We start from the raw sequence: 15,003 nt of genomic DNA, 5'->3' as shown, positions 1-15,003 counted from the left end.
GGCTTACTAGACTGGAATGTGCAGATTGCTTTGTGAGGAAAGGTTAGACAGGCTAAGCTTTTTCCTCTGGAGTTCAGAAGAGTCACGATTAACTTAACTGAAACTAAAAAGATGCTGAAGGAATTAAAACAAAACAAAGAACTGCTCAAAGTTTGGGAGAAGATTTGTAGCTCGGGTGCTCGTTGTTGTGGTTCTGTTCGCCGAGCTGGGAATTTGTCTTGCAAACGTTCGTCCCCTGTCTAGGTGACATCCTCAGTGCTTGGGAGCCTCCTGTGAAGCGCTTCTGTGCTGTTTCTTCCAGTATTTATAGTGGCCTGTCTCTGTCGCTTCCGATTGTCAGTTCGAGCTGTCCGCTGTAGTGGCCGGTATATTGGGTCCAGGTCGATGTGTTTGTTGATAGAGTCTGTGGATGCATGGCACTCATCCACAGACTCTATCAACAAACACATCGACCTGGACCCAATATACCGGCCACTACAGCAGACAGCTCGAACTGACAACCGGAAGCGACAGAGACAGGCCACTATAAATGCCGGAAGAAACAGAACAGAAGCGCTTCACAGGAGGCTCCCAAGCACTGAGGATGTCACCTAGACAGGGGACGAAATGTTTGCAAGACAAATTCCCAGCTCGGCGAACAGAACCACAACAACAAAGAACTGCGGATGCTGGAAATCTGAAACGAAAACAGAAACTGTTGGAGAAACACAGTTCTGAAGAACAATCACTGGACTCGAAGTATTAATTGCTTTTCCTCCACAGATGGCTGCCAGATCTGTGAGTTTCTCCAGCAACTTCTGTTTAAAATCCTGAGGGGACTCGACTGGTTGGATGTCAAAAGGATGTTTCCTGTTATGGGAGAATCTGGAACCAGGGGTATAGTTTAAAAATAGGGGGTTACCCATTTAAGAGAGAGATGAGGGAACATTTTTTTCTCCCAGAAGAGTTTGGAATTCCCTTCCTCAAAAGGCAGTGAATGCAGAATCTTTAAATATCTTTCAGGCAGAGATAGAGAGATTCTTGATGACCATGGGGATGAAAGATTATCATGGGATATGCATGAATGTAGAGTTAAAATCAGATCAGCCATAATCTCATTGAATGGTGGAGCAGGCTCAAAGGACCATGTGACCTACTCTCATTCTTTACTCATGTGTACTCAATGAGCTATCATACAAGCCCCAAACTGAAGCCCATTAATTGACACAGGGGTAATGTTTACCGTGTATGTGCTATTCTGAGGAATCATGCTCAATTATAGTAATAAATTTGTCTTCACTTCCACAGATAAATTGAAATATGTTACTGCTGAGACATTAGACACTTACCTATATTCCTGAATAGACACAAGGGCAGAATAATGATTAAAGTCACAAGTATAACAAGGTTACGGTCAATCAAATACCATGCTCTGAAAATAAAATAAAAGAGGATATTAATAACTGACTGCTATCCTTCTTCAAAACACTTACAGACATGCTCATTTGCAAATTCAGAAACTGTTAATAGCTAGCTAGCACACAGAAGATCTTTTTAGAGGTGTGCAAAGTATTGAATGGTTCTGATATAGAAATTAAAGACAAACTGTTATCTTCGCCAGAGGATTGGGAATCAGAGAATACAGCTTTTACAGTAATTGGTCAAAAAAACAGAAGTGTCATGACCAATTCCAATCCCAAAATCAGTACCATCAAGAAGGACAACGGCAACAGATATTCAAGAACACCACTCCCTTTAAGTTCCCTCCAAGCCTCTGACAAAGTGCCCCACAAGAGGCAGTTAAATAAGAGCTCATGGTGTTAGGGGCAAGGTAGCAGCACGGATAGAGGATTGGCTGACTGGCAGAAGACAGAGAGTGGGGATAAAGAGGTCTTTTTTAGGATGGCAGCCAGGGTCTAGTGGAGTTCTGCAGGGGTCAGTGTTGGGACTGCAACTATTCATATTATACATTAATGATCTGGATGAAGGAACTGAGGGCATTGTTGCTAGATTTGCAGATAACACAAAGCTAGGTGGAGGGCAGGTCATGTTAAAGAAGCAGTGGGGCTACAGAAAGACTTGGACAGGCTAAGAGAGTGGGCAAAGAAGTGGGAGATGGAACCAATGTGACAAAGTGTGAGGTTATGCACTTTGGTAGGAAGAATAGAGATGTGAATTATTTTCTAAATGGGGAAAAGGTTCAGAAATCTGAAACACAAAGGGATTTGGGAGTCCCAGTTCAGGATTCTCTTAAGGTTATTATGCAGGTTCAGTTGTCAGTTAGGAAGGCAAATACAGTGTTAGCATTCATTTCATGAGGGCTAAAATACAATATCAGGGATGTACTACCGAGGCTGTACAGGCTCTGGTCAGACGACACTTGGAATACTGTAAGCAGTTTTGGGTGCTGTATCTAGGGAAGGATGTGTTGGATTAGAACTGGTGCATGGGAGGTTTACAATAATGATCCTGGGGATGAAGGGCTGATCATTTGAGGAGCGGTTGAGAACTCTGGTTAAGTACTCAATGGATTTAAGAATGAGGGGAATCTAATGGAAGCTTACAGAATACTGAGAGGCTAAGGTAGAGTGGAAATGGAGAAGATCTTTCCATTAGTAGTAGAGACTAGGACCCAAAAGCACAGTCTCAAGAGAGAACGGATGATCCTTTTGAAGTGAGATGAGGAGGAATTCCTTCAGCCAGGTGATGAGTCTTAGGACCCATTGCTGCAGAAGGCTGTGGAGGCCAAGTCAGCGAGTGTGTTTAAGACGAGATGGGTTATTGATTAGAAGGAGATCAATAGTTACAGGAAGAAGACAGGGAAATGAGAAAAATATTAGCCATGTTGGAATAGCAGAGCAAACTTGATGGGCTGAATGGCCTAATTCTGCTCCTTTATTAAATGATCTGAGACACTCATCATCCTGACTTGGAAATTTGTTAGCCATGATGTTGAAGAGCCGGTGTTGGACTGGGATGAACAGAGTTAAAACTCACACAACACCAAGTAATAATCCAACAGATTTATTTGGAAGTACAAGCTTTCGGAGCATTGCTCCTTCATTAGGTGTGTGTGTGTCCTAAATTATTAACAATACAAGTTATGTTGTAAAACCTGTATAATGACTCCACTAATCTTACTTGTTGCTTTTTATGTCAGTGGCATTACTGAAGCTACTTCCTTTATTGAATTTGCAGATTAAACAAATAAAGTGTACTTACTCAGAACTGTCTTGACCTGTAAAGGATTGGATGACCTCAGGTAGTTCTTTCTTGACAACAAACAGGTAACTCAAGATGGCTAAAACAAATGGAGGATTACTTTAAAATATGAACATTTGAAATAGGAGGAGACATAGGCCCCTTGTGCCCTTCAAGCCTGATCTGCTGTTCAATAAGATCACAGCTGACATGTTTGTGCTTTGAATGCCATATTTCCACTTTTCCTCAATACCTTTTGATTTCTTGATGAACAAAAATCTATCTACTGCTGTCTTAAAAATATTCAATGGTCTCCATCACTTTCTGAAGTAGTTCCAGATTCACACAACTCACAAAGAGAAAAACAATTCTCTTCATCTCTGTCTTAACAGGACAGCCTCTTAAGTTTTAAACCTCTTAGTTCTGGACTCACCCGCAAGAGGAAACATTCTTTCAGAACACTCCTTTCAGGATTTCATTTACTTCCATCAAGTCAGCCCACACTCTTCGTAGCTCCAGTGGTTACAACATCAGTCTGTCTAACCTTTCCTTATTTGACAAATGGCTCAATCTAGTTATCAATCTAGAAAGCTTCCTCTCAACCACTTCCAAATGCATTTAGATCTTTCCTTAAATAAGGAGACCAAAACTGCACACAGTACTTGAGAGTGTAGTCTCACTAATGCCCTTTAGAACTGAAGCATAACACTCTTACTCTCACAGGCCCCCACAGATTATAAGAGCAGGGAGGTCATGTGTATAAATTTGATTTGGGCACAGCTGGAGTATTGTGTGCAGTTCTGGTTGCCACACTATGTGATTACATTGGAGGGGGTGCAGAGGACATTCACTCGGATGTTGTTTGGGATGATGGCTGGATAAGTTTGGGTTGTTTTCTTTGAAGCAGAGGAGGTTGAGGGGGTCCTGATATAGATGTCGGATGTTTACGAGAGACTCAGAGTGGATACAAAACAACTGCTTCCTTAATTGAAGAGCCAGTAACAAGGGGGCACACCTTTTAGGGAAAAGACAGAAAGTTCAGAGGGGAGTTAAGGAAATGTTTTTCATCCAGAGGGTGGTGGGGGTCTGGTATGCAATACATGGGACAATATTTGAGGTAGGAAACCTCACAACCTTGAAAATATACTTAGATGAGCACTTGAAATGTCACAATGTTCAAGATTACAGGCTTGTGCTGGATGAGAGTAGATTTAGCATACTTTTGTCAGTACAGTCTCAATGGGCTGAAGGGCCTCTGTATGACTCCATGGTTAATACCAGACAGCATTCCATTAGTCTTCTTAACTACTTGCTTACATTTTTGCAATTCATACTTGAACAATTAGATCTTTCCCCAAATCAAACTCTCCGCTTATTTTGCTTTTTAGACTCTTCCACCAAAGTGAATGACTTTATATTTTCTCACATCGTACTCTATTGACCAGATTTTTGCCCAACCTTTCTAAATCCATCTGCACTTCTCTTACATCCTGTTCCACAACATATTTTCCTAACCACCTTCAAATGTAACAATTGTGTCTTTGGTCCCCCATTTAAGTCATTGATATAAATTGTCAAAGGTTGAAGCCCCAGCACAGATCTCTGTGGACTCCACAGAGCTCTGATAAAGAGTCATCTAGATTTCAAACGTTAGTTTGTTTTCTCTGCATAGATGCTACCTGATCCAGAGTGATCTCCAGCATTTGTTATTTTCAGTAGAGATTCCAGCAGCTGCAGTAATTTGCTCCTACTTTGTACAATATGCTTTATGTGGAAACTTTTCAAACACATTCTGAAAATCCAAACACAGTATGTCTACAGACACAGAATATATTACTCCTTCAAGTAATTCCAATATATTAGTTAAACATGATTTCCCTTTCACAACTTCATGCTAACTCTTCCGGATTACTTTCAGCTTTTCTAATTGCCCAGTTGGAACTTCCTTAATCATCAGTTCGAACACCACACCCACAACAGGCATCAAGCTAACTGGCTTAAATTTTGAAGGTTTCTGCCATAGAGTCATAGAGATGTACAGCACGGAAACAGACCCTTCAGTCCAACTCATCCATGCCAATCAGATATCCTCAGTTAATCTAGTCCCATTTGCCAGCACTTGGCCCATATCCCTCTGAACTCTTCCTATTCCTGTATCCATCCAAATGCCTTTTAAATGTTGCAATTGTACCAGCTTCTCCTACTTCCTCTAGCAGCTCATTCCACACACACACACCATTCTCTGTGCGATAAAGTTGCCCCTTATGTCCTTTTCACATCTTTCCCCTCTCACCTTAAACCTATGCCCTCTAGTTCTGGACTCCCCCACCCCAGGGAAAAGACTTTGTTTATTTACCCTATCCATGCCCCTCATGATTTTATAAACCTCTAAAAGGTCACCCCTCAGCCTCCGGCGCTCCAGAGAAAACTGATCCAGCCTATTCAGCCTCTCCCTGCAGCTGAAACCCACCAATCCTGGCAACATCCTTGTAAGTTCTTTCTGAACCCTTTCATATTTCACAATATCCTTCCTATAGGAAGGAGACCAGAAGTGCACACAATATTCCAAAAGTGGCCTAACCTATGCCCTGTACAGCACAACATGACCTCCCAACTCCTATACTCAATGCTCAGATTAATATAGGAAAGCATACCAGACACCTTCGCCCTTGAATTGAGGAGTTATATTAAATTCTTTGTAATCTGATGGAACATCTTTAGAATCCTATGAAGTTTGGAAATTAACCCCAATGCATCTATTACCTTATTAGCCATTTTAAAAAAAATATCCTAGGATGAAATTCATCAGGAGCTTGGGACTTGTCAACCCTCAGTTTACACAGTTTGCTCAACATCTCTGGTGATTACAGTTTCACAATTTGCTCTCTCTCTCTTCCACTTTCTGATTTACAGGTTTTACTGGAATACTATTTATAATCCCTATAGTGAATCAGAAGCAAAACATTTGTTCACTTCATGCCCATTTCCTTCTTATCTACTACTAATTCCTCATTTTCAGATTCACTTTATCATAGAACCATACAATCCTTACAGTGTGAAAACAGGCCCTTCAGTCAAACAAGTCCACACCGACTCACCAAAGACTATCCCACCCAAACCCATTCCCCATTACTCTACATTTACCCCTGACTACTGTGCTTAACCTACACATCCCTGAACACTCTGGGCAATTTAGCATGGCCAATTCACCCAACCTGCACATCTTTGGATTGAGGGAGGAGACCGGAACACCCGGAGAAAACCCATGCAGACACGGGAAGAATGTGTAAACTCCACATAGTGACCCAAGGGTGGAATCGAATCCGGGTCCCAGCGCTGTGAGGCAGCAGTGCTAACCACTGAGCCACCATGCTATCCCGTGCTTACTGAGCCACCATACTTACTCTTTTCCTTTTTAAAGGGTGTTCTTCTATAATGCAACAATTGTGTTCCTCTGTGACCTCACACTGTAGAAAATTGTGCTATAGAAAACTGCTCTTGATAATCGCGCTGCAGAAGGACACTATAGCAAATCACTATACCTGGTCAGTAGAAACTTCACATTATCCAAACACTTATCAATCACATTACAGCCAATTCGCGTTGACGAAACACGCATTATACCAGAACGACTTGTATGTTTAGAAACTGCTGCTATCTGTTTTAACATTTCTAGCTAGCTTCCTCTTGTAGTCTAATTTATTCTCTTGATTTACTCGTTATTTATGTTCTGTCCACCCAACTGACCTGCCACCCACTTTGTGCAATTATGTTTTTTCCATAAGTTTGATGCCTTCTTTAAATTCTTTAATAAACCATGGATGGTTAGTCCTTCTATTAGAGTTTTTCTTGACAGCGCCAGAGACCCGGGTTCAATTCCCACCTCAGGCGATTGTGTGGAGTTTGCACATTCTCCCTGTGTCTGTGTGGGTTTCCTCTGGGTGCTCCGGTTTCCTCCTACAGTCCAAAAATGTGCGGGTTAGGTGAATCGGCCATGCTAAATTGCCAGTAGTGTTAGGTGAAGGGGTAAATGTAGGGAAATAGGACTGGGTGGGTTGCGCTTTGGCGGGTCAGTGTGGACTTTCTGTGCCAAAGGGCCTGTTTCCACACTATACCTAATCTAATCTCTGGGCGGCACAGTGACACAATGGGCAGCACGGTGGCACAATGGGCAGCACGGTGGCACAGTGGTTAGCACTGCTGCCTCATAGTGCCAGAGACCCGGGTTCAATTCCCGCCTCAGGTGACTGACTGTGTGGAGTTTGCACATTCTCCCTGTGTCTGCGTGGGTTTCCTCCCACAGTCCAAACATCTGCAGGTTAGGTGAATTGGCCATGCTAAATTGCCCGTAGTGTTAGGTGAAGGGGTAAATGTAGGCGAATGGGTCTGGGTGGGTTGTGCTTCGATAGGTCGGTGTGGACTTGTTGGGCCGAAAGGCCTGTTTCCACACTGTAAGTAATCTAATCTAATTATGAAATATCTCTTAAATATCTGCCATTGCCCCTCTATTGATCTACCCCCAGCCTAGCATCGCAGTCATTCAATTTTTGAGTCCACATCGTTCCTCTTATTTAAGTTTAAAATACTTTTCTCCCTAGCAAACCAAATATAGACCTCAAACATACTGTGGTTGCTAGCTAAGGTTGCTTTCATTGTGAGATCATTACATAATCCTGTCAGGTTAAATCCCACTACCATTGAGTTAGGAGTTGGGAGTTCATGTTGAGGTTGCATAGGTCGTTGGTGAGGGCACTTTTAGAGTAATATGTACATTTCTGGTTGCCCTGCTATAGGAAGCATAGTATTAAATTGGAGAAAAGATTTACCAGGCTGTTGCAAGGGCTGGAGGGTTTGAATTATAAGGACAAGCTGGAACTTCTTTCACTGGAGCGTAAGAGGTTGAGGGTTGACCTTATAGAGGCTCATAAAATAATGAGGGACATAGATAAGGTGAATAGCAAATGTTTTTTCCCTAGTGTGGAGTTGTTTAAAACTAGAGGGAATATTTTTAAGGTGAGTGGAAAAGATTTAAAGGGACCTGAAGGGCAACTTTTCATATGCAGGAAGGTGTGTGAATGACTCTATGAGGGCGTGGTTAGGGTGAATATCCAAGGTCTTTCTCCCAGGGTACGGGAGTCTAAAACTAGAGGGTACAGATTTAAGGTAACAGGGGAAAGATTTAAAAGGGACTAAAGGGGCAATTTTTTTCATGCAGAAGGATGGTGTGTATATGGAATGAACTGCAGAAGGAAGTGAAGATGTAGGTACTGTTCCAACATTGAAAAGACATTTAGATAGGTACATGAATAGGAAAGGTTCAGAGGGATATGGGCGAAATGTAGGCAAATGGGATTAGTTTAGTTTGGGAAACTTGGTCAGCATGGACGAGTTGGACTGGGACTGAAAGGTCTGTTCCTGTGCTGTAAGACTCTCTTCCCTCATTTACATTCATAAAGATAGACAACATGGAAACAGACCCTTCTGTCTAACTCATCCATGCCAACTCGATATCCTAATTTAAAGTAGTCCCACTTGACAGCATTTGGCCCATATCCCTCTAAACCCTTTCTGCCCATATACCCATCCAGATGCCTTCTAAATGTTGTTATTGTACCAGCCTGCACCATTTCCTCCGGCAACTCATTCCATTCACACATCAACCTCTGTGTGAAAAACTTGCCCCTTAGGTCCCTTGTAAATCTTTCCCCTCCTAAACTTAAGCCCTATAGGTTTGGACACGGCTGCCCTGGGCAAAAGACTTTGGTTAGTTACCCTATCTATGCCACTCAGTGGCATTGAGTTACACAGTACGGGAACAGACCCCATTGGTCCAACCTTCTATACAGTCACCCCTCAGCCTCCGACACTCGAGAAAAAAACTCAGCCTATTCAGCCTCTCCGTATAGCTCAAATCCTCCAAACTTGTAAATCTATTCTCAACCTTTTCAAGTTTCACAACATCCATTCTATAGCAGGGAGCCCAGAACTGAATGCAGTACTCCAAAAGTGGGCTAACCAATGCTCTGTCCAACTGCAACATGTCTTCCCAACTCCTTTACTGAATGCTCTGATCAATAAAGGCAAGCATGTCAAATGCCTTCTTCACTATCCTGTCTACCTGCAACTCCACTTTTAAGGAACTATGAACCCGCACTCCCAGGTCTCTCTGTTCGGCAACACTGCCCAGGACAATTGACAATAGACAATAGATGCAGGAGTAGGCCATTCAGCCCTTCGAGCCTGCACCGTCATTCAATATGATCATGGCTGATCATTCCCAAACAGTATCCTGTTCCAGCCTTATCTCCATAACCCTTGACTCCACTATCTTTAAGAGCTAAGTCGTGACTCGCCTTTCCAAAATGCAGCACCTCACATCATATAGATTAAACTCCATTTGCCCCATCTAAATTCAGATGCAAGAAACCCTTTGATGTGCCATGGAGAGAATGTGAAATCATAGCACAATGATCGGCAGACTAAAACCAAACTGAGCAACCGAAGATCTGAATATTAATTCTTGTGAATTAAATGTCTATAATTCTCTACTACCTCCAATATTCTGTAGTGACGTTGATCCAAATACTGCTAATTTCCCAGGTCTGCCAAATGCATGTTGTCCCAGTGTTTCATAAACCATGGAACCTAAAAGAAGAACAATTACATTGATCGAAAATTTTAAATGTTTGATATTAAATATGAAAGTGCTTAGATATTTTCTTCGACAATTAGCTGCTTCAGCTTTATTAGTAAGATCTTAAGATATAGGAACAGGAATAGTCTGTTTGGTCCTACAGCCATTCAATAGGATTATGGCCGATAAGCTCTTATTAATGTCACGTTGTGACTTATTATACTTTTTTATTTACATTATTGACACCTGATTACACAGTTAATATATATAAAACAGCTCGACATTTCAACAATTCCATTAAGACTAGTGAAAAATATGCCTTTCCCCCATTTTACCAAAAGAGTGGCTCACTGTGTCTTGGGAAAACACAAAAATGCATAATAAGTAAAATTTACTACTTTAGTGCCTACTTTACCTATTACATAAGTTTTGTCTCACTCACTTTTCAGTCAAGTGCATCATATCAAATTCTCAGACTCCAAAGAAAATTGCATAACATTCTTCATCTAAGCTGATTGGAAAAACTTACTTTTACTCTGAATTGTTGATTTTTATTTCAATATAACAAGAGAGCAGAGACTAAAGTGCTGAGGAGACCACATTCTCACGATAATGTAATTAATAGGTTTGTGAAATATATTAAACAAAAACTGCTTTTAGCTTTTAATATGTAGCAAGTACTATGTTTCAGTGCTTCCAACCATGAAATATCAGTTAGTAATGTGACAAACAAAAACAGAAATTGCTGGAAAAAAATTCAGCAAGTCTGACAGCATCTGTGATGAGAGAAACGGAGTTAACATTTCAAGTCAGACATGACTCTTCTTCAGAACTGATTTAAGAAAAATTCAGAATGATTTAAGAAACATGGGCCTAGTTTCTGATTATCTTTCAATGTATTCCTTTCCTTCAAAGGTTATTTTAATTTGTTAGATACTTAACAAGAAAATTACCATTGGACATTATTGACAAAACTGTTTTGATCTGAAGCAACAGCACAGGGGCCAGGAACCCATCACCAGTCACTATTTATTTACACGTGCACAGTATATGGGCTCTGACCAGCCAGATCAGAGACAATCCTTAGAATGGGGAGACTCTCTCGATCTCCTGTTTATAGCCAGTGAAGTTATTTGGGTGGAACTGAGAAATAGGAAAAGGGTGATCACCTTATTGGGATTGTATTATAGACCCCCTAATAGTCAGTGGGAAATTGAGAAACAAACTTGTAAGGAGATCTCAGCTATCTGTAAGAAAAGAATGGTTATAGTAGGGGATTTTAACTTTCCAAACATAGACTGGGACTGCCATAGTGTTAAAGGTTTAGATGGAGAGGAATTTGTTAAGTGTGTACAAGACAATTTTCTGATTCAGTATGTGGATGTACCTACTAGAGAAGGTGCAAAACTTGACCTACTCTTGGGAAATAAGGCGGGGCAGGTGACTGAGGTGTCAGTGGGGGAGCACTTTGGGCCAGCGACCACAATTCTATTAGATTTAAAATAGTGATGGAAAAGGATAGACCAGATCTAAAAGTTGAAGTTCTAAATTGGAGAAAGGCCAATTTTGATGGTATTAAGCAAGAACTTTCAAAAGCTGATTGGGGGCAGATGTTCACAGGTAAAGAGATGGCTGGAAAATGGGAAGCCTTCAGAAATGAGATAATGAGAATCAAGAGAAAGTATATTCCTGTCAGGGTGAAAGGGAAGGCTAGTAGGTATAGAGAATGCTGGATGACTGAAGAAATTGAGGGTTTGGTTAAGAAAAAGAAGGAAGCATATGTCAGGTATAGACAGGATAGATCGAGTGAATCCTTAGAAGAGTATAAAGAAAGTACGAGTAGACTTAAGAGGGAAATCAGGAGGGCAAAACGGGGCATGAGATAGCTTTGGCAAATAGAATTAAGAAGAATCCAAAGGGTTTTTACAAATACATTAAGGACAAAAAGGTAACTAGGGAGAAAATAGGGCCCCTCAAAGATCAGCCTATGTGTGGAGCCACAGAAAATGGGGGAGATTCTAAATGAGTATTTTGCATCAGTATTTACTGTGGAAAAGGATATGGAAGATATAGACTGTAGGGAAATAGATGGTGACATCTTGCAAAAGTTCCAGATTACAGAGGAGGAAGTGCTGGATGTCTTGAAACGGGTAAAGGCGGATAAATCCCCAGGACGTGATCAGGTGTACCCAAGAACTCCGTAGGAAGATAGAGAAGTGATTGCTGGGCCTCTTGCTGAGATATTTGTATCATTGATAGTCACAGGTGAGGTGCCGGAAGACTGGGGGTTGGCAAACATGGTGCCACTGTTTAAGAAGGGTGGTAAAGACAAGCCAGGGAACTATAGACCAGTGAGTCTGACGTCGGTGGTGGGCAAGTTGTTGGAGGGAATCCTGAGGGACAGGATGTACACATGTTTGGAAAGACAAGGACTGATTAGGGATAGTCAACATGGTGTTGTGCATGGGAAATCATCTCTCACAACTTGATTGAGGTTTTGAAGAAGTAACAAAGAGGTTTGATGAGGGCAGAGTGGTAAATGTGATCTATATGGACTTCAGTAAGACATTCGACACGGTTCCCCAAGGGAGACTGATTAGCAAGGTTAGATCTCATGGAATACAGGGAGAACTAGCCATTTGGATACAGAACTGGCTCAAAGACAGAGGGTGGTGGTGGAGGGTTGTTTTTCAGACTGGAGGCCTGTGACCAGTGGAGTGCCACAAGGATCGGTGCTGGGTCCTCTACTTTTTGTCAGTTACATAAATGATTTGGATAGGAGCATAAGAGGTATAGTTAGTAAGTTTGCAGATGACACCAAAATTGGAGGTGTAGTGGACAGCAAAGAGGGTTATCTCAGATTACAACAGGATATGGACCAGATGGACCAATGGGCTGAGAAGTGGCAGATGGAGTTTAATTCAGATAAATGCGAGGTGCTGCATTTTGAGAAAGCAAATCTTAGCAGGACTTATACACTTAATGGTAAGGTCCTAGGGAGTTTTGCTGAACAAAGAGACCTTGGAGTGCACATTCATAGCTCCTTGAAAGTGGAGTCGCAGGTAGATAGGATAGTGAAGAAGGCGTTTGGTATGCTTTCCTTTATCGGCAGAGTATTGAGTACAGGAGTTGGGAGGTTATGTTGCAGCTCTACAGGACATTGGTTGGGCCATTGTTGGAATATTGCATGCAATTCTGGTCTCCTTCCTATCGGAAAGATGTTGTGAAACTTGAAAGGGTTCAGAAAACATTTACAAGGATGTTGCCAGGGTTGGAGGATTTGAGCTATAGGGAGAGACTGAACAGGCTGGGGCTGTTTTCCCTGGAGCATCGGAAGCTGAGGGGTGACCTTATAGAGTTTTACAAAATTATGAGAGGCATGGATAGGGTAAATAGGCAAAGTCTTTTCCCTGGGGTTAGGGAGTCCAGAACTAGAGGCCATAGATTTAGGGTGAGAGGGGAAAGATATAAAAGAGACCTATGGGGCAACCCTTTCACACAGAGGGTGGTATGGGTATGGAATGAGCTGCCAGAGGATGTGGTGGAGGCTGGTACAACTGCAACATTTAAGAGGCATTTGGATGGGTATATGAATAGGAAGGGTTTGGAGGGATATGGACCGGCTCCTGGCAGGTGGGACTAGATTGGGTTGGGATATCTGGTTGGCATGGACGGGTTGGACCGAAGGGTCTGTTTCCATGCTGTACATCTCTATATCTGTCAACCAGGGCTCCCTCACTGGCCCAGGTAAGAGCCCCAATCAAGAATCTCAATACAATGTGATCCACCTAGCCCTTGTTTCAATCACTACTGATCAAAAACAAAATCAAGACAACATGAAAAATATTTTGGTGCTTGAAAACATAGAAAGTTTAGGCTTTGCCATATATTCATCCATTTTCAATGTGTGCTCCAAATGCAGCCAAGGTGTTCCCTGACAGAAATTTTAAAATATGCAATTAAATGCCGCCTATGGCCAAAATGAACCCATAAATTTCAAATCCAGAGCTGAAGACCGTTTTAGTGGTAGTTTACCATAGCATGAAGTTATAAAGACACCCAGCAATTCAGCAATTAATTCTGATACCAAACTCTGACAGAACACCCCCTCATCTTACCTGTCAAGACTGAAATCTGGAGCAAAAGATGAATAGAATAAAGTGACAACAAGGCGATAACAATTAAAAGGAACCTGCAAAAGAAAATAAATAAAACAAAGTCTCTTTACTTCCTGAATAAAGCTACTCTTTTTTTTCACTTGCCCTATTTTAAGCTTTCAAAGAAAACATGTCTCATTTAACAGTCAACACAGAAACCACAGGGTAATTTTGACTCAGGGTAACAGTGTAAAAGCACTATTTCATTTCACTTTCCTGAAATGAAAAGAGATATATAACACACGGATGTTGGTATTGAACATTTTCCAATTTTGGCCCAAGCTCGAATCACTGGCAAAAAATTGCTGCAATTCTCTTCCTGGATGAAATTGAAAGGGCTATTTTTGTATTCTGGTGAAATTATTTTCATGAATACAATGTAACAGAAAAAGCAATTTGACCAGATTGTAATTTCTGAAACAACTGCAGAATTTTAACTCATGTGGCATGCTGATAGTAGAATCATAGAATAGAATCTTTACACGTGCAAGTTGGCCATTCAGCCCATCAAATCCACAATGACTTTCCAAAGAGACTCACACCCAACCCCTGTAACCATGTACCCCCAAGGTGAATCCACCTAACCTACACATCTCTGGACTGTGGATGAAAATCAGATGAAACCCAATCAGACACGGGGAGAAAGCGCAAACTTCACAGAAGCAGTCGCCCAAGGCTGGAATCGAACCTCTCGAGGGTGGAACTGAACTTCGAATCAGCCCTCCCAGGCTGAGTTTGGATGACAGATTTTCTAAGGCCTGAGGAAACTTACCTTCCAGTGTTGAATTGCTAACAGTGAATAAAAATGAGGCATGTATCTTCTGTATGATCAATGACGTGCAAACCTCCATCCTTGATGTGGAGGTCACTTGACTCTCTTCCTATCTCCATTAGGACTGAAAATGGATGGGTTTGAGGAGGGGTGCAATTAGGATTCAGACATATAACATTTTATCCCATCCCACACAATTAAAGTATGCCAAATTCTGTTATGTGAATCTATTAATTTTCTTTACTAAAGGACAAAATTGG

The 15,003-nt window shown here is 41.6% G+C and overlaps 1 protein-coding gene across 1 annotated transcript in view; it reads right to left on the bottom strand.

Annotated features, from left to right (window-relative positions):
* LOC140458005 (sodium-coupled neutral amino acid symporter 1-like) overlaps positions 1-15,003 on the bottom strand; it is a 73,969-nt gene that overhangs the window by 14,481 nt on the left and 44,485 nt on the right. The window contains exons 5-8 of the mRNA XM_072551947.1: positions 13,933-14,006; positions 9,733-9,825; positions 3,202-3,280; positions 1,329-1,411 (exon numbers count right to left, since the gene is read on the bottom strand). Of these exons, the coding sequence (XP_072408048.1) occupies positions 1,329-1,411; positions 3,202-3,280; positions 9,733-9,825; positions 13,933-14,006 (329 nt within the window). The remainder of the gene's footprint in view (positions 1-1,328; positions 1,412-3,201; positions 3,281-9,732; positions 9,826-13,932; positions 14,007-15,003) is intronic.

The sequence above is a fragment of the Chiloscyllium punctatum genome, chromosome 32 (assembly GCF_047496795.1).
Source record: "Chiloscyllium punctatum isolate Juve2018m chromosome 32, sChiPun1.3, whole genome shotgun sequence".
In the NCBI taxonomy this organism is placed as follows: domain Eukaryota; kingdom Metazoa; phylum Chordata; class Chondrichthyes; order Orectolobiformes; family Hemiscylliidae; genus Chiloscyllium; species Chiloscyllium punctatum.
The sequence above is the reverse complement of the archived record's forward strand: the minus strand, read 5'-3'. Positions and strand labels throughout refer to the sequence as shown.